Raw genomic sequence first — 25,775 nt, 5'->3', positions numbered from 1 at the left:
AGCCTCCAACCACTGCAAACGAACTCCAGATGCATATGCCACCTTGTGCATCTGGCTTGAGTGGGTCCTGGAGAATAGAACCAGAGTCCTTTGGCTTTGCAGGCAAAGGCTGTAACCGCTAAGATCAGGCTGACCTGGAATTCACTATGTAGCCTCAGGGTTACCTTAAACTCACAGCAATCCTCCTACCTCTGCCTCCCGAGTGCTGAGATTAAAGACATGCGCCCCTATGCCCGGTTGTTTTCTGAATTTTTTTTTGAGGTAGGGTCTTGCTAACTTGGAATTCACTATGTAGTCTTAGGCTCTTAGGCTGGCCTTGGACTCACAGCGATCCTCCTACCTCTGCTTCCCAAGCACTGCAATTAAAGGTGTATACCACCATACCAGGTGTTTCTCTAAATTTTATAAAATAAATGTTCATACCTATATGTCGTGTTTGAATGTCAAAGTCCCCCATATCTTATGTATTTGAATACCTGGTCCCCTGTAATGGCACTGTTTTGGAAAGCTGTGGAACTTTTAAGAGGCAAAGCCTTACTGAAGGAAGTGAGGTCACTGTGGGTGGACTTGAAGTTTTAAAGTTTGTGTACACATGTGTGAATGTGCACATGTGTGTACATGGGTGTACATATGAACACGACAGCATCTCCTGCTGCTGCAAACAAATGTCAGATGATATGCCCCTTTGTGTCTAGCTTCACATGGGTGCTAGAGAATTGAATGTCAGCCATCAGGCTTTGTATGCAAGCGCCTTTAACTACTGAGCCATCTCTTTAGCCCCACAGTACATATGGCTTCTTTCCACATGCTACAATCTTTTGCTCTTTCTTCACCATCCTTCTAATGATGAGCATCCAATAGATATTGTAGCTCCTATTAACAATGAAAAAGATGCTGCTCCAATTTACATATTTGGCTCCCAAACGCTTTTGGGAGCCATTATTAACCTGTTAAGCTATCTAGCTCCATCCTTTGCAGTGTGTGATGAGTGTCTGTTCAGTAGGGTAGATGCAATATATGAGGAAGTGCTCTTCTTCAGGGTACTAACACATTAAGAAGCTTGTTAGCATTGCTCTGCCTGCCCTCTAAGGGTAAAGGCAGTGGGGAGACTTCTGTCTCCTAAAAGAGTGCCTATGTACTGATACTAAGCCATGCATGAATTCATATAACAAGCTCTTTAAAACAAAAAGGCTTTTTCTGCACAGAATCTTTTTAAAAAATATTTTAGGGCTGGAGAGGGATGGCTTAATGGTTAAGGCATTCACCTACAAAGCCAAAGGACCCAGGTTCAATTCCCTAGAACCCACATAAGCTAGATGTACAAGGTGGTGCATGCTTCTGGAGTTCGTTTGCAGTGGCTGAAGGCCCTGGCACACCTATGCTCTCTATTTGCCACTCTCTCTCTCAAATAAATAAAACAAATAAATTTTAAAAAAGTTTATTCATTTATTTGAGAGAGATAGAGATTGGGCACAGCAGGGCTTCCTGCTACTGCAAACAACTCCAGGTGAATGTGCCACTTGCCGCATCTGGCTTTATGTGGGTACTGGGGAATCAAACTCAGGTCCTTCGGCTTTGTAGTCAAGTGCCTGAACCACTGAGCCATCTCTCCAACCTCTCTCTACAGCATCAAAAACAAACCCAGAAAAACCAAGAGTGTATTTACCAAGCAATTAAAACTTAATTTTAAAAATTAAAATATGCTGGGCTGGAGGGATGGCTTAACAGTTAAGGCATTTGCAAAGCCAAAGGACCCAGGCTTGATTCCCTAGGACCAACGTTAGCCAGATGCACAAGGGGACGCATGCATCTGGAGTTTGTCTGTAGTGGCTGGAGGCCCTGGCGTGCCCATTCTCTCCCTCTCTGTCTCTGTCTCTCTCTCTCTCTCTGTCAAATAAATAAATAAATAAAAATATTTTTAAAAATTAAAATATCCTAAAGGAACATGTTTCTTGTTGGTCATAGAACCTGGTACCTAGGCTGTGTCACGAAGTAAAAACTGTGCTACACCAGAACCACAGATGGAAGAGGATGGCTATTTCAGGGCATCATTACTCAATCCTAGGGACATTTTACCATCCATATTTTGGTGGTTGGTCACTTAAAAATGTGTGAAGAGGGGCTGGAGAGATGGTTTAGTGGTTAAGGTGCTTGTCTGCAAAGCCAAAGGACCCAGCTTTGATTCTCCAGTACCAACATAAAGCCAGATGCACAAGGTGTTGCATGCATCTGGAATTTATTTGCAGTGGCTAGAGGCCCTGGTGCATCCATTTTCTCTCCGTGAATAAATAAATAAAATATGTTTTTAAAAGTGTGAAGAGTTTGGTTTTTGCTTGAGAGCCTGGCCTGGCTGTACACTGGCCTACAGGGCTTCCTGAACACTAGTCACACATAACTCCCTCAACAAATATGCTGTATGACAGGTACCCTCTATTCTGACTAGCTAACATTCAACAACTAGCAGAATCTACTCAACAATTTGCCCATATTCAAAGTCTGCCCCAGGCCACTCAAGACCTCTAGAGACCCTCAACACTAGAGGGTTGCGAGTTCCTGCTTCCAGATCACACTCGGAATTAAACTGCTCACTCAGAGAGTACATATAATGAAGGTCAACCAAGCTCTCAGTCTTTTCTTATGATTCTCACTTCAGGTAAACAAAAATTTAAATTAGTGATGACTCTGCTTCCTGTCCGCCCTCAAACATGCTCAATTATCCATCTAGATCTACACATTTACTTGGTCCCAATTAGCCCATTTGTTAGCTCCATACTTCCTAGTCCCCTCCCCACTTAACCCCTCAGGCGGGGACCATTTTATTTCTGTGAACAGCACTCAGGCCTGCTTTTGTCTCACTGATAAGGCCCATCTCTGCTACTGAAAAGCAGTGGTCACTAGAGCTGCACTGTTAGAACTAAATTCAGCTTCTCTTTCCAGCGCTTTCATATGGTTCTGGAGCTTACAAATCCCTGCAGTTCCAGCTTTATAACTAAACAACTTTCCAACATGTGGAGTGAGGTGGACTCCACTGTGAGTCAGCCAGGTGGCTCGGCTGATAGGTACAATAGAGCACTCTAGCCAAGCCCACCAGAGTGGGAATCATGCTGCCTCAGCAGGAGGCCTATCTGGAACTAACAGAATATACTTCTAGAAACTTCCCGAGACCATCAGAGCCTTACTGGGAGCTTTGAACCTGGCAGGGCTCCTTCCAGATCTGGAATGCTTCATGGTCCCCAGCTGCAGAAGGGTCTGGTTCATCACTGGCATCAAAGTCATCCTCCAGGGGATCATCAGGGAAGTCTCTACTGTCAACGTTCTCAACGTCAGCATTGATGTCAAAGACCTGATCGTTCTTCTTAAACTTGTCCACCAGGGCTGACACAGACTAGGGGGATAAGAGACAGTTCTCTAGCTTTCTTCATTCCTTGGACCATGCTAGCTCACCCTCATATTTAATACCAGTCTCTCCCTCCCAGCACCCCCTCCCTAGCCCTGTGTGCCGGAACAGCACTATCATGAGAGTAAAGTGCTAAGGAAGTTTATATTGTGCAGCACAGGATGAAGTTGTATTGTGTCAGGCACACTTTGTGAAACATGAAACAGGAATCTGCATCCATTAACTACATGTTTAGAGAATACAGTTTTCCATGGAGACCAATTATTTTGAAAGTTGTAGTAAGTAGGCTAAAGGGGACCCTGCTAAAAATACAGAGGATGACAGTTTCTCAGGAAACTGTGTGCCAAGGGAATCAACCCCAAAGAGCAGGAAATACTTGCAGCCTGACAGCAGCCAGAGACCAGAGGCCATGGGGATGACCACGCTTGAGAGTAAATCCGACCCCAGGGAAGCAGGCCAGGGACATAAAGCTAACCCCAGAATCCACTCAGCTCTATGATGGTCCAGCTGGGATTCACAATTCTACCTAGGCTTCAGATTTCTACAGAAGTGCCAAGGGAAATATTTTCTGTACTCCTAGCTAAATCAAAATGATGCCATTCTTTTCGTTCCCACTGGGCAGAACTAATCTTGGGCTAGCCAACTGAAACCACAAACCATTTGGAAATATGCCCAGAGCCCTTGCAAGTCCAAAAGTTGACCACACCTCATTATGTGTTTCACTGTCCCATTTAGTAAACTGGAACCCAGCCAGGGACGGGCAGAGCTGGCGATCTTCCACACACTGCTGCAAGGGCACTGGAGGGACAAGAAGATCACAGTGGAAATTTGAGGTGGTTCGAGCACATTGCTTCAGAATGGCAGGGAGGGCCACAATATGGATGAGACACAGTCATCTCACTGTTCTCCAGCAGAGGTGCCATTATCAATGCCATTTGCTGAACTGCTCTGGGGAGCAAACAGGTACACAGTTGCACCCACACAAGAGTCAGGCTACTTGCCATTTCCAGAGTTAGTAAAATGCCAGAAGAGAAACCCAAGGCACAAATATTTGATTCTGAAATGAACTCTGTGCCTTACAGTATAGCTGGGAAACCTAAAACCCTTCCTTCTAAAAGCACACTAAGTACCTAAGCAATCATATAATGGTACTTGTTTTCAGTACCAAACTAAATTAGCTACACATTAAATAGCTCAGAAGATTAGAGCCTCAGCTGATGGAACATGGAAAATAGATTGTTAGCACAAAATTGTCACAACTAAACAAAATTTAGGCAAGAATAGAAAGAATGAAGCTGGGTATGGTGGTGCATAACTATAATACCAGCACTTGGGGAGCAGAAGGAGGAGGATGGAAGGTGCAAAGTCAGCAAGGCCCTTGTTTAAAATAAAAACAGCAAGGACAACAGTGGGTGTCATAACATCTGTCTGGCCCTGCCCAGAAGAGGAAAATCACTTTCACTTAGCACATAAATGAGATCAAAAGCACAAGTAAAGCTACTGTATTATGTGCAATGGCCTTCACACTGCCTGCTTCCCATCACAACATTCTCAGAAGATCCCCTGGATCAGGAGTGAAGACGTACACTGGGAGGGGTGCTAACCTTTTCCAAACCAGGATAAGGGGACCAGTCATACGACAGGTCAGTTCTCAGACTGCTACAGGAGCCTGAACACAATTCACAATGTCCCCCTTCTCAGGGCCCTGTGGCTCAGGTGCAAATGAGAAACAAGGATTCTCTGGCTAGACAGATGTCTCTTTAAGCCTCCTTCCCAAACCAAACACTGATACTACAGGTGAGCCTGTGACTGTGAGAGCAGTCTACACCCAGTAGATGTTTGAGGTAGATAGCACATAGCCAACAAGAGGGGACAGTTTACTGTGATTCCATACTGCAGACAATGAGAAACAAAGAGAGGCACTGTCAAGAAACCCAAAGTGGTAAGTGACCAAAAAAAAAAAAAAAGAAAAAGAAACCCAAAGTGGCATCCTGGAGGCATCATCTGGATAATTCAAAGAAGCAACACAAGACCACAAAGTTTCTCTGACAACTGGAATTCCCCAAAGGAAGGTATGATTGCACGTACCTTTTAAATCTGACATTTCTACCCAACCTAAATCTGGCAACTCGAGAGGCTCTCCACTGGAGAGGATCTGCATGTCAGAAGGAAAAAGCAGCTCACATCTGTAGTCCTGGCAGTGGAGGGTGGAGAGAAACACTCCTGTGGTGCTGCACTCATCAAAAGAGGCTGCTGTCTTCTGAAACATGGGATCCACCTGAGTACAAGAACAGAGAAGCAAAGAACTATCATGGCAAATTGTACTTGGAAATGCAGGTGGAGCTATAAATTGAAATGTCTTTCTGCACATGGTCAAAGGGGAAGGGGATCAGGTAAAGTCCAGATACTGGTCAAATGGATAAGAAAACAGTTTGTGGTGATAAGTGCATACTGTGCCAATCTCTTATTTATAATATACCTGGACAGGTAGCTTTCTGCTGGTCTCCTTCTGCAAAGCACTATTTCTAGATGGCTATCTCTAATAAGCCCAATGCAACAGAATGCTGTCACAACAAACTCTGCTGCCTTAAAAAAAAAACCTGTGGGAGGGAGCTAGTGATAAGGTTCTATCTTTCCTCTGTTTATTTTTTTCTCTCTTTCTCTGTTTTTTGATGATCTTGTCTGAGATGGAGTTACTCTGCATCCAGGTTAGCCTCTTATTCAAAACCTTCCTAAGTACTGGGATTTCAAGTATATGCCATCTGGTTCACTATTATTCCTCTCAACAGAAATGTTTCTCAGGCCATTGTGGAAATCAGTGTGGAGGTTCCTAAAACAGCTAAAGATTGATCTACCATATGACCCAGCTATAGCACTCCTAGGCATATATCCTAAGAACTCATCTCATTTCCTTAGAAGTACGTGCTCAACCATGTTTATTGCTGCTCAATCTATAATAGCTGGGAAATGGAACCAGCCTAGATGTCCCTCAACTGATGAGTGGATAATGAAGATGTGGCACATTTATACAATGGAGTTCCACTCAGAGGTAAGAAAAATGAAGTTATGAACTTTGTAGAAAAATGGATGGATCTGGAAAGGATGATACTAAGTGAGGTAACCCAGGCCCAGAAGGCCAAGCACCACATGTTCTACCTCATATGTGGATCCTAGCTACAGATGATTGGGCTTCTACATGAGAAGGAAAAAAATCAGTAGCAAAGGCCAGTAAGTTAAAAAGGAGATATAAAGGGAAGAGAAAGGAAGGGAGGAGGGTATTTAATAGGTTGGTATTGTATATATGTAATTACAATGATTGAGATGGGGAGGGAATATGATGGAGAATGGAATTTCAAAGAGGAAAGAGGGGAGGGGGGAGGGTATTACCATGAGATATTTTTTATAATCATAGAAAATGTTAATAAAAATTGAGAAAAAAATAAAAAATTTTAAAAAAGTGGAAAAAAAAAAAAGAAATATTTCTCAGATGTGGAGGAACCCAACCAAGATATCTAGGTAGAAGACAGTTACTAGAGCTAAGTAGCTGGGTAAAGGCTGGCAAAGAAGGTCTTAAGGGTGTGGCCAATAAGGAGGAACGGTATTACCATGACGTCAACCAAGGGCACAGCAAGGCATATGAGCACAGGGACAGGGTAAGGAACATGTATGTATGGCAAAAAGGAGGAAGTTGGGCTGGGAAGATGGCTTAGGAGTTAAGAGCACTTGCTGCTTAAGCATGAGGGCTAAGAACTGTCAAGTTCAACTCCCAGAACTCATATGAAAAGGTAGGTGTGGCCACAGTGTGGTGATGGGGGAGACCAGAGAATTGCTTGGACTTGCTGATGGATAGCAGCTCTGGGTTGAGGGAGACTGTCTCAAGGAAATACACAGATAAGCAATAAGAGGACACCTTGTGTTCTCCTCTGACTTCCGCATGAATGCACATAGGCCATGCACATACACATGAGCATACACCATACATCACACACATGCAAACAAGAAAAAAAAAATGGAGGAAGTTACCTGGGGGTCCTACAGCTATACTTGAGATAGAGTTAAGAACTGGATTCACAGGTCTTATTGATGGGACCTGGCTTTCAAGGAGAGAAAGGGGCTTATCACATAGATGTGGCTCCCTGACTGTCTTTAGAGATTCTGTTCCTGCCTTCCCCCATGAATTCATTTCACCATCCTTAGTCACACGTGGGAACATCTGTCACCTCCACATCCTCTCATCTCTTCTACCCTCATCCAGGCAGCTACATAGCCCCCATGGTTTTCCTACCTATGTATTCCAGTGCTACCAACACAAACATCTATGATCTTTCATGCTTTCTATTCTTTTTTTTTTAAAAGGAAGGGTTTTTAAAAAAAAAATTATTTATTTATTTATTTGAGAGCAACAGACACAGAGAGAAAGACAGATAGAGGGAGAGAGAGAGAATGGGTGTGCCAGGGCTTCCAGCCTCTGCAAACGAACTCCAGATGCGTGCGCCCCCTTGTGCATCTGGCTAACGTGGGACCTGGGGAACCGAGCCTTGAACAGGGGTCCTTAGGCTTCACAGGCAAGTGCTTAACTGCTAAGCCATCTCTCCAGCCCATCATGCTTTCTATTCTTAGAACACTAATGTTATTATTATTATTTGTTGAGGTATGCTCTCGCTCTAGCCCAGGCTGACCTGGAATTCATTATGTACTCTTAGGATGGCCTCAAACTCACAGTGATCTTCCTTCTTTTGCCTCCTGACTGCTGGGATTAAAAGCATATACCACCACACAAGGCCTAATATTATTCTTATTCCCTTCCTCAAATGCTAACCTGTGACATTTTCCCACCTGGAGCCCCAAACCTAGAGGTCATGTGTAAGTAGTTAATGGAACCAGATCCAGAATTGTGGAGTCAACATGAATTTGACATCAATCCATTAAAACCAGAAACTGGGCTGGAGAGATGGCTTAGCAGTTAAGGTGCTTGCCTGCAAAGCCTAAAGACCCATGTTTGATTCTCCAGATCCCATGTAAGCCAGATGCACAAAAGTGAGACAAGTGCAAGGTCACACATGCCCACTATGTGGTGTAAGTATCTGGAGTTCAATTTCAGTGGCTGAGGCCCTGATGTGACTATTCTCTCTCTCTCTCTCTCTCTCTCTCTCTCTCTTTCTTAAAAAGAAAAGAAAAAAACACCTGAAAAGCCTGAGATAACTGTCTTCACTTTTGTTTTGAATTATATCATGCCAGTGTTAACACAAAGGTTCTTCAGGAAAATTCCACCTGGGCTATATCACTGAATAATTGTGGAAAAACTGAATAATGCCAATGGCACAGTTTGATTAGATGAAACCATAGTAAGGAGACTAGTGTGGGTTGAATATCAGAACTAGGAACAAATTGTCACAAAAGGTCCTGAGTGAAGAAGGCAATGCGAACAGGCCGGAGGCACTGCTCTGGCTGAAAGAGGGACTCTTCAGGCGGTGCTTCCCTGCAGGCCACTTTAGTGGTGGCTTCCTTTCCACAGCCCTTCAACCACTGACTCAGTAGCTCTCCTCTTTTAATCACACAATTCCTTCTTCAACCGACTGTTGCCACCAATGAAACCGCTGCAAATCTCCCATGTGAAAACACAGCTAGACTCTCCACCTTACTTTCCTCTTCATTTGCCAGCCCACTACTCTCCAATCTATAGCAAATCTGCAAGACAACCATCTATGTTCAGTGTCTTCATCCCTTTCTTTCCATTTTTTTCCCAATATGAAACTTCCAAACCTTCATGAATGTTAAAATAGCAATATGAATCTAAATTCCACAGGAGGCTCTTGGAAAGTTGGTTATTCTCATTTTATCATGTGTAGATATCATGACCCTTTACCTGTGTGCCAGTTATTAAGTGACAGCCTCTCAGGTCCAAAACTACTTTGCTCACGTGTTGGATTTGGGACATTTGGGTTTTGTTAAATGCACCTGTTACATCTACCAATAGGGGGCACTACAGGATGCTTGCAAGGCTTTCCCAGGAAGAAGGGACTTGTTCAACACTTTTCTTTCTGTAGGCTTCCTATTGGCCTTCCTCAGAGGTCTTTCAGTTTCAGAGGATTCTCTCCAAGCTTGTCAGTGGCCTCACACATTGACGTGGTTAAGTTCAACACCCCCAAAATGAAATATTCTCATTTGGCTACCATACTCCTAGAACTCTCTGAATTCCTAAGATCAGGGTATCCCAGAGCTCTATTTTTTTTTTTTTTCCATATGCATTCATTCTCTAGGTGCCCATTCCAGTCTGGTGATCTTAACTGCATTTCTGAAAGCTGTAGAGGTAAGCAAAGGAAGTAATCTGCCTATTGCTGATGGGAAAGTAAACAGATTACATCTTTTAAAAAGCTAAATCATTAATGAATTATATTTATTTGAGAAGACAGAGAGTGAGAGAATGGGCATGCCAGGGCCTTCAGCCACTGCAAACAAACTCCAGACACATGCACCACCTTGTACATCTGGCTTATGTGGGTCCTGGGGAATTGAACCTGGGTCCATTGGCTTTTCAGGCAAGTGTCTTAACTACTAAGTCATCTCTCCAGCCTATATTACATCTTTTTATTATTGTTTGTGTTTGTTTTTATTATTTATTTGTGTGGGGGGGGGGTTGTAGAGGTCAATGAACACCTATTAGGTTGGTCTCAGTCTGTCTACCTCATTTGAGGGAGGGTTTCTCATTCTGCTGTCTTGCCGGGCTTCCAGGAAACTCTCCTGTCTCTGCCTCCTGTCTCACCGTCAGGGTCGGTGGGCTGCGATTACAGAATGCCCTTTTACATGGGGACTGGGGTCCGACTCAGGAACTCCAGCTTGAGCAGGAAATGCTTCAGTGAGCCATTCCTCTAGTCCTGTTTTGTTTTTGTTGTTGTTGTTTGGTTTTGTGAGGTAGGGTCTCACTCTGGCCCAGGATGACCTAGAATTCACCATGTAGTCTCAGGCTGGCCTTGAACTCAAGGTGATCCTCCTACTTCTGCCTCCCAAGTGTGCTGGAACTGAAGGTGTGTGCCACCACATCCAACCTTTTTTGTTTATTTGTTTTTAAGGATAGCTGAAATTGGATGTCTCAGAATTTTCATATATATATATATATATTTTATGATCTCACAGAGGTAGGCTATAGTGCCAGCTCTGAAAAAAGGTTTTTAATAGAAAAATTTAAAAACTGAAGCATCATTATTTGCTTTAACTATATTTATAAACAAGGTCTCCAGAACTATTTAAAAAAAAAAAAAAACTTGGCCTGGAGAGATGGCTTAGTGGTTAAGCGCTTGCCTGTGGAGCCTAAGGACCCCGGTTCAAGGCTCGATTCCCCAGGACCCACGTTAGCCAGATGCACAAGGGGGCGCACACATCTGGAGTTCGTTTGCAGTGGCTGGAAGCCTTGGCACACCCATTATCTCTCTCTCTCTCTGCCTCTTTCTCCATCTGTCGCTCTCAAATAAAATAAAATAAAAATAAACAAAAAAAATTTTAAACAAACTTATTTATTTGAGACAAAGAGGCAGATGGAGAGAGAGAGAGAAAGAGAAGGAGAAATAGGTGTGCCAGCGCCTCTAGCCACTGCAAATGAACTCTATGTGCAACCCTGTGCATCTGGCTAATGTGGGCATTGGGAAGTAGAACCTGGGGCCTTAGGTCTTCCAGACAAGTGCCTTAACCACTAAGCCTTTTCTCCAGCCCCAGAAGTATTTCTTTAAACACAGTCCTTAGGATTTTCTCGATAGTGAGACTGTTTAGAGACCACTTAACTCACTCATTATTTGGACATGTTACTTAACAACCTTGTGGCTCAGTAACCTCTTTGTTAAAGGTGATAAGGATGATGCAAAGATTATATAAGTTATCACAGGTCATAAGCTAAGGGAAGTATATGGCACCCAGTATATATACAATAAATGTTAGCTATTATCACTATTGCTGCAGGTATTTGGAAATAAAATTAATTTTCTTAAGACTTCTCAATAATTTACACTATCTCTCTACTCAATCATCCTGACTTCCCCCTTCAGGTCCACATCATAAAATTAATGGATGATAATGCACAGATTCCAGCTAATGAGTTACTCCTTTGAGGCTTAAGCAAGCACAGACCACCAAGGCAAGCTTAGCTCTGCCACGTTTCAGCCCCTGGGGTTCTGAATTAGTCAGAGACCACACTGTGCACACTTCCTCACCTCACACTTGTGATCTGTTTCAGAGACGTTGATGTTGCTTAGATTCTGCTCGATGGTTTTGTATGACTGCTTCTTCTTTGGCTTTGCAGCCTTTTTGGTTGTTCCCGTTTCAGCTGTAATTTCATCTAAAAGAAGGAATAAGACTGGCATTGCAAGGGCTGCTTGGGACCATGTGACTAAACTTCAAGTTCTTCAAGACTGATTCTTGTGGCTACATGCTAATTATCACTCAGTTTGTCAGTGATTCCAAGAAGCAGCCCCTTAAATCTAGATCCCAACCTATGTACCTGCACCATGGCTCTCCTCTTCTTGAGAAGGTGCATCTTTGCCCAGTCCCCCAAGGACCCTGTATACATCAGCATGGACGGCATCCACACGCACAGCATAGATCTTGGTGCTGGCATCCAAAGTACCAGCAGCCACCTAGTCCAATAAGCAGAGTGACATTCGTGAAGCACCTCTGAACTGGTAAAACCCAGCATTTCATCAGATATTTACTTGCCCCAAGAAAAAGTGACAGACAGGGAAGAGTGATGGGAAATAAATACATCTGTCTGTCTCCTGTGCTTTTCATTGGTTGAAAAAAGAATGTGAAGTTGCTACTTTAACATCTAATAACAAGGCTCTGTGTATTTGCAGAATTCAAGTGTGTTATGCTCAGCACTGGAAATAATCATTAATTCAAATACAAGAAAAACATGCATTATTCTTACTTTAAAGTTGGTTGGTTCTGTGTCCTTCTCTTTAAGAATCTCTGACATAAAATCAATCAAGTGCAAGCCAAAAGCATTCTTGGTAGTGATTTTCTACAAAACAAACCAAAAGAAATTAAATAACAAAGATTTCTTATTTACAAACTAAGCTCATGTAAATAATAACCCTCTGAATAGAGGAAGCTACATTTAAAAAAAAAAAGAATTTATGTACTTATTTGAGAGAAAGAGGCATATGGGGGGGGGTGCAGGGAATGGGCATGCCAGGGCCTCTAGCCACTGCAAACAAACTCCAGACACATGTACCACTTTGTGCATCTGGCTTACATGGGTCTTGGGGAGCTGAACCTGGGTCCTTAGGCTTCACAGGTAAGTGCACCTTAACCACTAAGCCATCTCTCCAGCCCAGAGGCTACATTTTTTTTTTAATAGGAACATCCATATCTCTTCACTGATCTCACTTCCATAACTTAGCAACAGAACCAAATCCATGTGTATACTCCCTCCCTCTCAAGACCAGAAAAGGAGAACACAATTCACTAGGGTGCCCTGTGGACAGGCCTTTCTCCAATAGCTATGCAGAGCAGGACTCAGTCATGCTTAGAAGAATCCCATGAGGCAGTTAGTATCCTCATTCCCATTTTACAGAGGAGTCTGTAATAATGAGGTCAGCGACCTGTGCATAAGTGGGAGAGAGAGGGCTCGAACTCAGGCTGCCTCCAGAGCCCACACCATCTTTCCCTAGGCCAGACTGCCTCTTTTGATGTGCTGCAGGTAGCAGGTCACCTGTACAGAGGAGCATCAGAAGCAGTAAAGCCACATTGAAAACTATGAATATTAAGTATTAAGAAACTAAAGAATAAAATAATTATCATATCTCCTACATAGAATTAAGAAAACTAAATATTCTTGTGATCAAGATATAAAATCATAGCTGGGTTTGCTGGCACACACCTATAATCCCAGTACTTGGGAGGGTAAGACAGGAAGATCATAAGTATGAAGATAGCCTGGGCTGTATTACAAACACCTGTCTAAATAAACAAACAAAACCCAGTGAATACTCACATTTTCAGTGGATAGTTTGATGCAGGTTGAGTAATGTTCTGTAATCTGTGTGTTTGTAAACTTGGATATGGTAGTTGAAGCATCAACATTCCTAAATGGAAAACAAAAACACTGGCAAGGATCAGCAATAGCTCACTTCCAAGCCTACACTCAGAATGTGTTGAAGTTAGAGAAGCCATGACCCACACAACCCATAACAAAGCGGCTGCCTCAAAGAGAGTGGTCTACGGGCTGTGGTGGCGCACGCCTTTAATCCCAGCACTCAGGAGACAGAGGTAGGAGGATCGCTGTGGCTCAAGGCCAGCCTGAGACCCTATCTCGAAAAAAAAAAAACAACAAAAACAAGGGCTGGAGAGATGGCTTAGCGGTTAAGCGCTGCCTGTGAAGCCTAAGGACCCGGGTTTGAGGCTTGGTTCCCCAGGTCCCACGTTAGCCAGATGCACAAGGGGGCGCACGCGTCTGGAGTTCGTTTGCAGAGGCTGGAAGCCCTGGCGCGCCCATTCTCTCTCTCCCTCTATCTGTCTTTCTCTCTGTTTCTGTCGCTCTCAAATAAATAAATAATTAATTAAAAAAATATTAAAAAAAAAAAAACAAAAACAAGAAAGAGCTAGTTCAGAAATAGGCTCACCTGTTGGAAGGGGAGGATAGCAAATGACTCGTTTCTGTGCTGAACTGCAGGTCAAAGACCCTGGAGCGCCTCCGCTGCATTCGCTCCTTTTCATCATCATTCTGAGGAAAGTCTTCCAGTGCTGAAGTGCTAGAAGTATTGAGACAGCTCTTCCTGGGCTGGGGCATTGAGAATACTCGATCCGAAGGTGAGAAGGTTCCATGGAGCTGTTCACCAGTCTCTAAAGAAGAGTTATTTTATTGTGGCTTGAAGTGATGGAACAAAACATGTGTCCAAGAAACCTTCAACAGAACATTTCATGTACCTCACAAACTGAGGACTCACTGCACTTTCCCTGATAAGCTTTTCTTTAGTGCTAATTCATGATGCTAGACCTCTAGAATCTATTTTTCTTGGGAGGTGCATGGGGAAAGGTGGTAAGACAAGGATCCACTTGGCAGCTACTGTGAACCTAAGCAGGATATGTAGATGGGTTAGACAGGACCGGGGATAAGCACTTACATACCCGGTGAGAGGCTCTGGACTTGATCCCAGCACTGCCAGGAATGGGGGATGGACAAAATCGTGGCCACTGAGAAGCTCACTAACACACCATGCAAGGAAGACACAAGTGCTGAGCAAGGAGGAAGTACAGACTATAGTCAGATAGACTGGGAAACAGAGAATAAACAATGAAAATATGTAAAATAAATATGATGTGCCAAAGAAATACTTATAGGTCACATGCAAATTATAAAAAAAAACCAAAGAAGAGGAAGAAGTTGGGTGGGATAGAGATTAAGGATGATGTCACTGAAGAATGTAATAAACATGGAGTTATTCATATTCATGTTGACAAAAATGCAGCTCAGGGCAATGTGTATGTGAAGTGCCCATCAACTGCTGCAGCTATTGCTGTTGAAAATTCATTGCACAGCAGGTGGTTTGCTGGTAAAATGATAATAGCAGCACATGTACCTCTTCCTACCTGCCACAACCTCTTTTCTGATTTTATGACGCTAACACAATTTCTGGTCCCAAGTAGACAATGAAGGAAGATACAGTCCTTTATGTATATAATTTTTCCCCCTTTGAGAATTCATTTTTATTTTTATTTAGATAAAGAGACAAGAGTCTACTGTCATTTGTATATAATTCCTGCTATCTTGAAAAGCAAAAATGTTAACAGGGGGAAAAATTAAGTATATATAGAACAAAGACAGGTTACAAGACAACTGGCTCAGTATTTTTAAAAATATTTTTATTTATTTATTTGCAAGGAGAAGGTAGACAGAGAATGGGCTCACCGGGGCCTCCAGCCACTGCAAATGGGTTCCAGATGCATGTGCCATACTAAGCATCCAGCTTTATGTGGGTACTAGGGAATCAAACCTAGGATCAAACCTGGGTCATTAGGCTTTGCAGGCAAGCCTCTTAACTGCCTAGCCATCTCTCCAGCCCCAGGTTCAGTCTTTTATGAAATTAAATTTTAATTTACTTTTAATTTATTTATCATAGGCAGGGGTGGGGGGAAATGGGCATGTCAGGGCCTCTAGCCACAGCAAATGAACTCCAGAAGCATGCATCACTTTGTGCATCTGGCTTACGTGGATACTGGGGAATTGAACCTAGGTCCTTAGGTTTCTCAGGCAAGTTAACTGCTAAGCCATCTCTCCAGCCCTGGGCTCAGTCTTTTTTAAGAAATTAATGTTGGGGCTGGGGAGATGGCTCAGTTAGTGAAATGCTTGCCTTCCAAACATCTAAATTTAATCCTCAGTACCCAAGTAAAAATGCCAGGCATGGTAATAGAGAGGCAGAGAAAGGAGGATCTCTGGGGTTCATGGTCAGCCAGTCTAGCCTAATTGGTGAGCTCCTGACCAATGAGAGACCCTGTCTCAAAAACAAAGGTGACAATGCTCCTGAGGATGGCATCTGAGGTTAGCCTCTGGCCTCTACATATATGTGTACCCATGTATGTGCACCTATACACACACAGTCAGAAGGGAAAAAAGTAGATTCAAGGCAGAGGGTTAGAAAAGGTAATAAATAGAAGATATGTGATATGAAAGTAAATCAGAAGAAGTTAAGTGGGGTACAGAGATTAAGGATGATGTGATTGAAGAATGTAATAAACACTATTAATGAATATAATATAAAAAACATGGGGGTGGGAAAGTATAAGCAGGGATGGGGACAAAGAGATGGGAAAGGATCTACCAAAAGTATTTGAAGCCGGGTGTGGTGGTGCATACCATTAATCCCAGCACTTGGGAGGCAGAGGTAGCAGGATCACCATGCATTTGACACCACCTTGAGACTACATAGTTAATTCCAGGTCAGCTTGGACCAGAGTGAGACCCTACATCGAAAACAACAACAACAATAACAACAACAAAAAAAAAGGTATTTGAAAATTACACACACAAAAAATCTTCGCCAGCTATATATCTGATAGAGGATTAACATCTAGGATATACAAAGAACTCAAAAAGTTAAATAATAGGGAATCAAACAAGCCAATCAAAAAATGGGCTATGGAGCTAAATAGAGCATTCTCAAAGGAAGAAATACGAATGGCATATAAGCATCTAAAAAAATGTTCTATGTCACTAGTCATCAGGGAATGCAGATTAAAACTACATTGAGATTCCATCTCACTCCTGTCAGATTGGCCACCATCATGAAAACAAATGATCATAAATGCTGGCGGGGATGTGGAAAAAGAGGAACCCTTCTACACTGCTGGTGGGAATGCAATCTGGTCCAGCCATTGTGGAAAACAGTGTGGAGGTTCCTAAAACAGCTAAAGATTGATCTACCATATGACCCAGCTATAGCACTCCTAGGCATATATCCAAAGGACTCATCTCATTTCCTTAGAAGTACGTGCTCAACCATGTTTATTGCTGTTCAATTTATAATAGCTGGGAAATGGAACCAGCCTAGATGTCCCTCAACTAATGAGTGGATAATGAAGATGTGGCACATTTATACAATGGATTTATACAATGATGGAGAATGGAATTTCAAATGGGAAAGTGTGGGGGTGGGGAGGGAGGAGATTACCATGGGATATATTTTGTAATCATGGAAAATGTTAATAAAAATTTTAAAAAAATGTAAAAAAAAAAAAAAGAAAATTGCACACACACACACACACACACACACACATACACAAACACCAAAGAGGACCTTGTGAGGGTTTTTCTATATGGAATTCATCCTTGCATTTCATCAAGTCTTCGTTAAACTGAATTAACTGGTTATTGAGATCCTCCATTTGTTGACTCACTTTAAATTTACTTATATCTCCAGACGCGTGCGCCCCCTTGTGCATCTGGCTAACGTGGGACCTGGGGAACCGAGCCTCGAACCGGAGTCCTTAGGCTTCACAGGCAAGCGCTTAACTGCTAAGCCATCTCTCCAGCCCAAATTTACTTATATCTCTTTTGAGGCTTTTAAGGTTTTCTTCAATTAAGTTAAGCTTAGTGGCAAAAGCCACAAAAGCTCACACCTGTAACTCAGGCACTTGGTAGACTGATGAAGGAGGATTGTCATGAGTTCAAGGCAATCCTGAGCTACATAGTGAGATCTTGTCTCAAAAATCAGCACTCAAGAGGCAGAGGTAGGAGGACTGCTATGAGTTCAAGGCCACCTTTAGATTATATAGTGAATTTCAGGTCAGCCTGGGCTAGCAGGAAGCCCTACCTCAAAACAACAGTAAAAAATCAGAAACAGATGACAAGAAAAAGAAAAAAGCAATGTAAGTTAAGCTTCAAGAGGTCCCTTTGAAAAAGGAAAAAAATAAAGTAAGAGGCCCCTTTGGCTATCATGCTGAAACAGACTGCAGAAGGAATGAGAATAACAAGCAAGACCCCGTTAGAAAACTAGTTACCAGGACAGACATTAACGGTGGGTTAGACCAGACAGGTGGAGTTCAGGTAGTACAAAGTGTCCAGAGACCACATAGGGCCACCAGATAACCCAACATGTGATGGGTCAAATGTGAGGACTGAGAACTGACCACTGGATCTACAGCTAGAGGTTGATGTTCCTGGAGATCCTGACATTAGCAGTTTTCTTAGTCTAGAAGGGGAGAAAGATAGAGTGGATTTGAGAGGAGACAGGAAAACAGAATCTGGAGAGCTGGAAGACTAAGTGCTAAGACTACAGATGTGCACCACCAATCCTTATGTGCTGAGGATCTAACCCAGGGTTTCATGCATGCATGCTATGCGAGCACTCTACCAAGTGAGCTTTATCTCTTACTCCCATGTTCTCTTTTAATTGTTTTTATTTTCATTGTAAAGTAGGAAGCAAGTAAAATCTCAGTGGAACAGTTGGGGATAGCGGAGAAGACTCTGGAAATTTAAGGAGAGGGAAGGCCTGAAATGGTTATTTAAGAGTGGGAGAGTGGCCCAGTTCTCTGGTCCCAGTTCCCCTGCTGCTGGCTTGGAACAACCTGGAGTCTGTGAGCTTGCTGCAGAAGCAGGCCCCTTGCTCTGCCTTCCTGATTAAAGGGTTCCTGGATCACCTACTCAGAAGAGTGCCCAGGTGGAGTGAGTAGGCCAGAGCTCCCAGTTCCTTCCCCATCGCCCACTTCCCTGGTTCCCTGTGTATGAGCTACAGGAAAAGGCCTTTTGGTCGGGTTTCCTGATTGACTGGCCCCTGGGTACCCAAATTCCTGTTCCCCTGAGCCAGGGGTAAATGGGCCACTGTAGGAACTGGCCTCTTGCCCCTGGCTCTACAGCTTCCCTGCAAGTGCAATGAGTGGGCCAGAACTCTCAGTTCCCCACTTCTCAGTTGCCCATGTACCTTTGATTTACTTGCTCTCTCCACAATCTGCGGTTATAATCCCATCATACATTAATCCAGTTTACATTTAAAATAGAACACCTACTGAAGATCCCACAAAGACAAATACTTGCTTTCCCCTCAATAGAACAAAACATTTCCCCAAGATGGGTAGACCACAACGCAAAAAAAAAAAAGTCAGAAAACTGAGAGACCCCCAAGGATGCCTAGTTCCACAATGGAAGCCTCCAATGAAATCATAGATAAATCAATAGAAATTGAAATGAAAACACAACAACCAATGTGACCCTGATCAAAACAATTGCTGATCTGGAAACAAGCCATCAAAAAACCAACAATAATCATGTAAATGAAATAGAGCAGAATTGTCCCGTAGAGCACTCAGCTTTTGCCACTTAGCTTAACTTAATTGAAGAAAACCTTAAAAGCCTCAAAAGAGATATAAATAAATTTAAAGTGAGTCAACAAATGGAGGATCTCAATAACCAGTTATTTCAGTTTAACGAAGACTTGATGAAATGCAAGGATGAATTCCAGGAAGCACTAAGAAAATCAGACCTCAGCAGGGCATGGTGGCACACGCCTTTAATCCCAGCAGTCGGGAGGCAGAGGTGGGAGGATTACCGTGAGTTCTAGGCCACCCTGAGACTCCATAGTGAATTCCAGGTCAGCCTGGGCTAAAGTAAGAGCCTACCTCGAAAAAACAAAAAAAAAAAGAAAGTCAGACCTCGAACTGAAATTGTACCTCAAAAAGGAGAGGGATACAATACAAAATAACACAACAGAAAACCTCTCTAGACCTCCCATGCTCCTGAATAGGTAAATTAATATTGTGATATGGCAATTCTACTAAAAGCAATATACAGATTTAACACAATACCAATAAAAATGCCAGCATCATTCTTCATACAGATTGAAAAAAATGATCTCAAAATTCTTATGGAATGGCAGAAGGCCTCGGATATCCAAACATATCCTCAGCAAAAGAAACACCTCTAGTGGTATCACCATACCTAATCTAAACCTATATTACAAAGCCATACTGACAAAAACAACATGCTACTGGAATAAAAACAGAAAAAGACCCAGACCTTAGGGTAAGCAACTACAGCTGCTTGATCTTTTACAAGGGTGCCAATAATGTAGTCTGGAAAAAAGACACTAAATGCTATTGGCACAGACAATGGAGAGACCTGGTTGGAATCCAGAGGAGAGCCAGTACCCAATTAGCCCATCTAGTGCTGGAAGGCGCTACATGAGCTACTGGGAAAAAGTGGCCAACACCTGCCCAAGCAACTCAAAGTGTAAGTAACTCAAGCAAACAACCTGATATGATGCTCACACAAGTGCAATAGTGGTACACAGCCATAGTGGGTAACTAACTGCTCTTGGACTGGCTAACAGATCCAGTCAGTAGAAAGGAAGCCATATCTAGAACTGGGAAACAAGTCAGAATCATATCCAAATAATAATTCTGCTTTCCACTGTCAAGCTGTCACTAACCTTAGACTATATAAGAGGGTCTAAGCCCTTTTAATTCTCTCTAAATTAATAGTGGTTATCCCATTTAACCAATGCTGACTTCATTCTCTGTTGGAGAGTCTGCTTCTCTTTTTTCAAACGGGAACTGGACCTGAGGAGATAAACGATTCAGAGCACTCCACCCTGGCCCCAGCTGAAACCACAGAGGAATTGGGGAAATGAGCAAGACTACTACTTTCTTAGTGAATCTGATGTCAGCATAGGGTGATGGAGAAAGATACTGAGGACACGCAACACCTACCAAACCAGAGATCCAGAGGCTCCTAAGTGCCCATCACTGAAGTAGACTTAAAATGCTCCTTGTGGGGACTGTGGTCAAAATGGCATCTGCCTAACTACACCTCACCTCCCGGAGAAGGAAAGATGGATGCATAACCCAAGGAGAGAATCCCCCCATAGCACCTCACCAGGGCCCCAGCTGAAGCCAGAGTAATTGGGAAATGACCAAGAGTGCTCCTTTCTCAGTGAACCTGATACCAGCACAAGGGTGAAGGAGATGGACACAGAGAACACTCAACTCCTACCAAACCAGATATCCAGAGACACAGAGGTTCCCAACACCTCATCACTGAAGTAGACCTAAAATGAACCCAACATGGCTCAGGGAAATTCGCAGAAGAGGAGGTAGAAAGATTATTACAGCTACATGTTGGTACATTATGCACAAAGACACTGCCTCCTACCCATAACTGATATCTAACCCCACAATGCATGACCCACAACCCCCAATGAGGTGGGTCCCTTCAGAGGGGAGAGGACAGGGAAGAGGCCCAATGATAGTACCAACATGGCTGTATATAGACTATGTACATATCTAATTTTAAAAAAATGCTCCCAGCATGGCTCAGGGAATTTTGAAGCAGAAGAGGGGGTGGAAAAATTGTTAGAGCCACAAGTTGGGACATTTTGTAGAGACATCCCCCCCACCATAATGCATGACCTGCCTCCCCAATAGGGAAGGCCTCTTTAGAAAAGGGGTAGGGAGGAGGGAAAGGAAGGTACCAACATGTGTTGTTTACATACAAAATATGTCCATATCTAATTAAAAAATGATGAAAAGAAAACACCTCTCTAGAACCCCCCAGTAACAGAGTTACTCATGTGGAAGACAGAATCTCTGAGCTAAAAGACAAGACAGAAATTGATCAGGAGGCCAAAAACTTTGCTTAGTTCAAAGAATTGCATGAACAGAATAAGAGGGAACTGTTGGATACCCTAAAATGATCAAACATCTGGATCATGGGTATGCCAGAAGGAGAGGAAATGCAGGCACAGAGACCATATTCAACAAAATTATTGAAGAATATTTTCCCAATCTCTCAAAAGAGAAGTCCATTCAGATTCAAGAAGCCCAGAGAACACCAAACAGACAGGACCAAAGATGAAACACTCCAAGGCACATTATAGTTAAAACTCTCCCCCACCCACCGAGACAGGGTCTCATTCCAGCTCAGGCTGACCTGGAATTTGCTCTGTAGTCACAGGTGACCTCAGACTCTCAGCAATCCTTCCTACCTCTGCCTCCCGAGTGCTGGGATTAAAGGCATGTACCACCCACCGTGCCCAGCTCATTGTTAAAACTCTTAATAATGAAAACAAAGAGAGAGCAGCAAGAGAGAAACAACTCACTTCACACAAAAACAATCTGAAAGCCAAAAGTGCCGGGAATAGAACATTTCAAAGTCTAAAAATCTATAGCTACCAACCCAAACTACTCTACCCAGTGAAAGTATCCTTCATGGTGAAAGAAAGCTTACGATGAAAAAAGTCAATTCTATATTATATATAGAATTATATATTATATGAAGACAAAGCCAAACCTACAGAGAATACTTCAGGGAATAATCTATGCAGAAGAGTCAAACAACCAATCTCAAGAGCCTACAAGAAGAAGATCACAATAACCAAAACTACAGCAGGCTCAAAAAAGTACAAAACACAAGAAAGCATCAAACCCTATAAAAGCACCTCATCATGGCAGGGGTTAAATCGAACCTCACAGTTATAACCTTAAACATTAATAGTCTTAACTCACCCACAAAAGACACAAGTTAACAGGATGGATCAAAAAAATGGACCCTTCTATCTTCTGTCTTCAAAAAACCCACCTCTCCACTAAAGACAGACACATCCTCAGGGTGAAAGAATGTAAAATGATATTCCAAGCAAATGGAAGTAAGAAACATGCAGGTGTTGCTATATTAATATCTGATAAAATAGACTTCAAACCAAAAACAGTCAAAAAGGACAAAGAAGGTCAATTCTTACACATCAAAGGAAAGATCCAACATGAGAACATCACAATCATAAATCTATATGCACCACACACAGATGAACCACAGTTTCTAAAGCAAAACCTACTTGATAACAAAACAGAAATAAACACCAATACCATCATAGTCAGAGATTTCAATACTCCACTATCAAGAATAGATCAACCAGCCTAGATGTCCCCTCAACAGATGAGTGGATAATGAAGATGTGGCACATTTATACAATGGAGTTCTACTCAGCGGTAAAGAAAAATGAAGTTATGAAATTTGCAGAAAAATGGATGGACCTGGAAAGTATTATACTAAGTGAGGTAACCCAGACCCAGAAAGCCAAGCGCCACATGTTCTCTCTCATATGTGGATCCTAGCTACAGATGACTGGGCTTCTGCGTGAGAATGAAAATACTTAGTAGCAGAGGCCAGTAAGTTAAAAAGGAGACATAAAGGGTAGAGAAAGGAAGGGGGGAGGATACTTAATAGGTTGATATTGTATATGTGTAATTACAATGATTGTAATGGGGAGGTAATATGATGGAGAATGGAATTTCAAATGGGAAAGTGTGGGGGTGGGGAGGGAGGGAATTACCATGGGATATATTTTATAATCATGGAAAATGTTAATAAAAATTTAAAAAAAAAAAGAATAGATCATACAGGCAGAAAATCAACAGGGAAATAATAGAGCTCAACAACACCATAGATCAACTAGATCTAATGGATATCTACAAAACTTTCCACCCCCAATTCTACAGAATATACATTCTTCTCAGCAGCCCATGGAACCTTCTCCAAACCAGACCATATATTATATATTAGGCCATAAAAGCATTCCTCCATAAATTCAGGAAAACTGAAGCAACTTCTTGCATCATATCAGATCACAATGCTTTAAAGCTAAAAATAAACAACAAGAGATACATCAGAGCTGGGCATGGTGGTGTACACCTTTAATCCCAGCACTCAGGAACTGGTACCATAGGAACCTTTATCCTTAGAGATAGACTAAAAGACATAACCCTCAACAGGAGTAAGGGGGGACCCCTGAAAAGAAGGGCCCTGGAGAGGGTGGGATGAAGCCTAAGCTTAAAAATATTTTTTCAGGCCAGGTGTGGTGGCATACTCCTTTAATCCCAGCACCTGGGAGGCAGAAGTAGGAGGACTGCTGTATTCAAGGCCATCCTGAGGCTCCATAGTGAATTCCAGGTCAGCCTGGGCTAGAGTGAGACCCTACTTGAAAAAAAAAAAAAAAAACCACCCTCTGGCCTGGCCTGTAACTGCCAGTACCAGAAGTTGGTTGCTACCCGCAATGAGCTTTTGATCAGAGAGAACTACGAGGTCCCCAAAACAATTGCCTGAAGCAAAAGGAAGACCCTATTGCTGAAGACACCATATGCGGCCAACAGAGTGCCTGGAGAGACCTGGCTGGAATGCAGAAGAGAGGCAGTCCCCAGACAGCCCGTCTAGTGCTGTAAAGCACTACATGAGCTAGTAGGGGAAAGTGGCCAACAGTGGTCTGAGAAACCAGAGGTCTAAGTTACTCAGAAGCACACACCTTAACAGGATGTACACACCAGTGCAACACTGGCACACAGCCTTGATGGGTAATAGCTTTCTGATTGGCTAAGAGATCCACTCACTGTGAAGGAACCCATATCTGGATTTGGGAACCCGATCAGAGTCCTATGGAGACAAAGATTATGCTCTCCAGTGTCCAGCTTTCACTAGTCTTTGGCTAAAAGGAGGGTTACATACATCAAATTCTCCCTAAATTAATAATGCTTATCTGATTTGAAGTATGCTGACTTCACTCACCTTTGGAGAATCTGTTGTTTTTCAGAAGGTAGCGCTATCCAAGGAAATAAACTAACCCTTGCACTTGAGCCAAGCCACAGCTGAATCCACAAAGGAATTGGGGAAAACAGCATGAGTGTCGCTTCCATGCTGAACCTGATAAGCGCCAGGGTATAGGAAACAGACCCTGAGGATACTCAACATCTACCAAAGCAGAGAGATCCAGAGGCTCCTAAGAGCTCATCACTGAAGTAGACTTAAAACTCACCCACCATGGCTCAGAGAATTTTGTGGAAGAGGGGGCAGGAAGATTCTAAGAGCCACAGGTTGAGACATCATGCCCAGAAGCATTCCTTCCCCCCAAAAATAAGTGACTGCTGCTCCCATAATGCATAACCCACAATCCCACAGGGAATACCTGAAACCCCACTAAGGAGGGTCCCCACTGGAATGGGGTCAGGGACAAGGGAAAAGAGGGTACCAACACATGATGATGTATCCATACAAAATATGTTGTTAATAATAATAATAAAGAAAAAAGCCAGGCGCAGTAGTGTACACTTTTGATCTCGGTGACACTCAGGAGGCAGAAGGAGGAGTGCCTTGAGTTTAAGGCTACCTGAGACTACAGAGTGAATTCCAGGTCAGCCTGGGCAAAAGTGAAACCCTACCTCAAAAAAATTAAAATTAGTCGGGCGTGGGGGCGCACACCTTTAATCCCAGCACTCGGGAGGTAGAAGTAGGAGGATTGCCATGAGTTCGAGGCCACTCTGAGACTCCATAGTGAATTCCAGGTCAGCCTGGGCTAGAGTGAGACCTACCTTGAAAAACCAAAAATTAATTAATTAATTTAATTAAAAATTAAAATTAAAAAGGAGTGAAAATAAAAGGCCTGTAGATATGGCTTAGCGGTTAAGCACTTGCCTGTGAAGCCTAAGGACCCCGGTTCGAGGCTCTGTTCCCCAGGTCCCACGTTAGCCAGATGCACAAGGGGGCGCACGCGTCTGGAGTTCACTTGCAGAGGCTGGAAGCCCTGGTGCACCCATTTTCTCTCTCCCTCTATTGGTCTTTCTCTCTGTGTCTGTCGCTCTCAAATAAATAAGTAAATAAAAATTTAAAAAAAAATTTAAAAAGGAGTGAAAATAAAAGGCCTGTAGATATGGCTTGGCGGTTAAGCACTTGCCTGTGAAGCCTAAGGACCCCAGTTCGAGGCTCAATTCCTCAGGACCCATGTTAGCCAGATGCACAAGGGGGCGCACACATCTGGAGTTCGTTTGCAGTGGCTGGAGGCCTTGGCATGCCCATTCTCTCTCTCTCTCTCTCTGCCTCTCTCTCTCTCTCTCTCTCTCTCTCTCTCTCTCTCTCTCT

General features: G+C 42.9%; 1 protein-coding gene across 2 annotated transcripts in view; it reads right to left on the bottom strand.

Moving 5' to 3' along the window:
• Positions 1 to 25,775, bottom strand: part of Ncaph (non-SMC condensin I complex subunit H) — a 69,601-nt gene that overhangs the window by 31,560 nt on the left and 12,266 nt on the right. For both annotated transcript variants that reach the window (XM_012952472.2, XM_045147347.1), the window contains exons 2-9: positions 14,008 to 14,227; positions 13,380 to 13,470; positions 12,312 to 12,404; positions 11,886 to 12,021; positions 11,599 to 11,723; positions 5,486 to 5,675; positions 4,104 to 4,195; positions 3,180 to 3,385 (exon numbers count right to left, since the gene is read on the bottom strand). In XM_012952472.2, the coding sequence (XP_012807926.2) occupies positions 3,180 to 3,385; positions 4,104 to 4,195; positions 5,486 to 5,675; positions 11,599 to 11,723; positions 11,886 to 12,021; positions 12,312 to 12,404; positions 13,380 to 13,470; positions 14,008 to 14,174 (1,100 nt within the window). In that variant the 5' untranslated portion in view covers positions 14,175 to 14,227. The remainder of the gene's footprint in view (positions 1 to 3,179; positions 3,386 to 4,103; positions 4,196 to 5,485; positions 5,676 to 11,598; positions 11,724 to 11,885; positions 12,022 to 12,311; positions 12,405 to 13,379; positions 13,471 to 14,007; positions 14,228 to 25,775) is intronic.

Source organism: Jaculus jaculus, chromosome 4 (genome assembly GCF_020740685.1).
Source record: "Jaculus jaculus isolate mJacJac1 chromosome 4, mJacJac1.mat.Y.cur, whole genome shotgun sequence".
Lineage (NCBI taxonomy): Eukaryota > Metazoa > Chordata > Mammalia > Rodentia > Dipodidae > Jaculus > Jaculus jaculus.
This window is presented reverse-complemented; position numbering and strand designations above follow the sequence as displayed.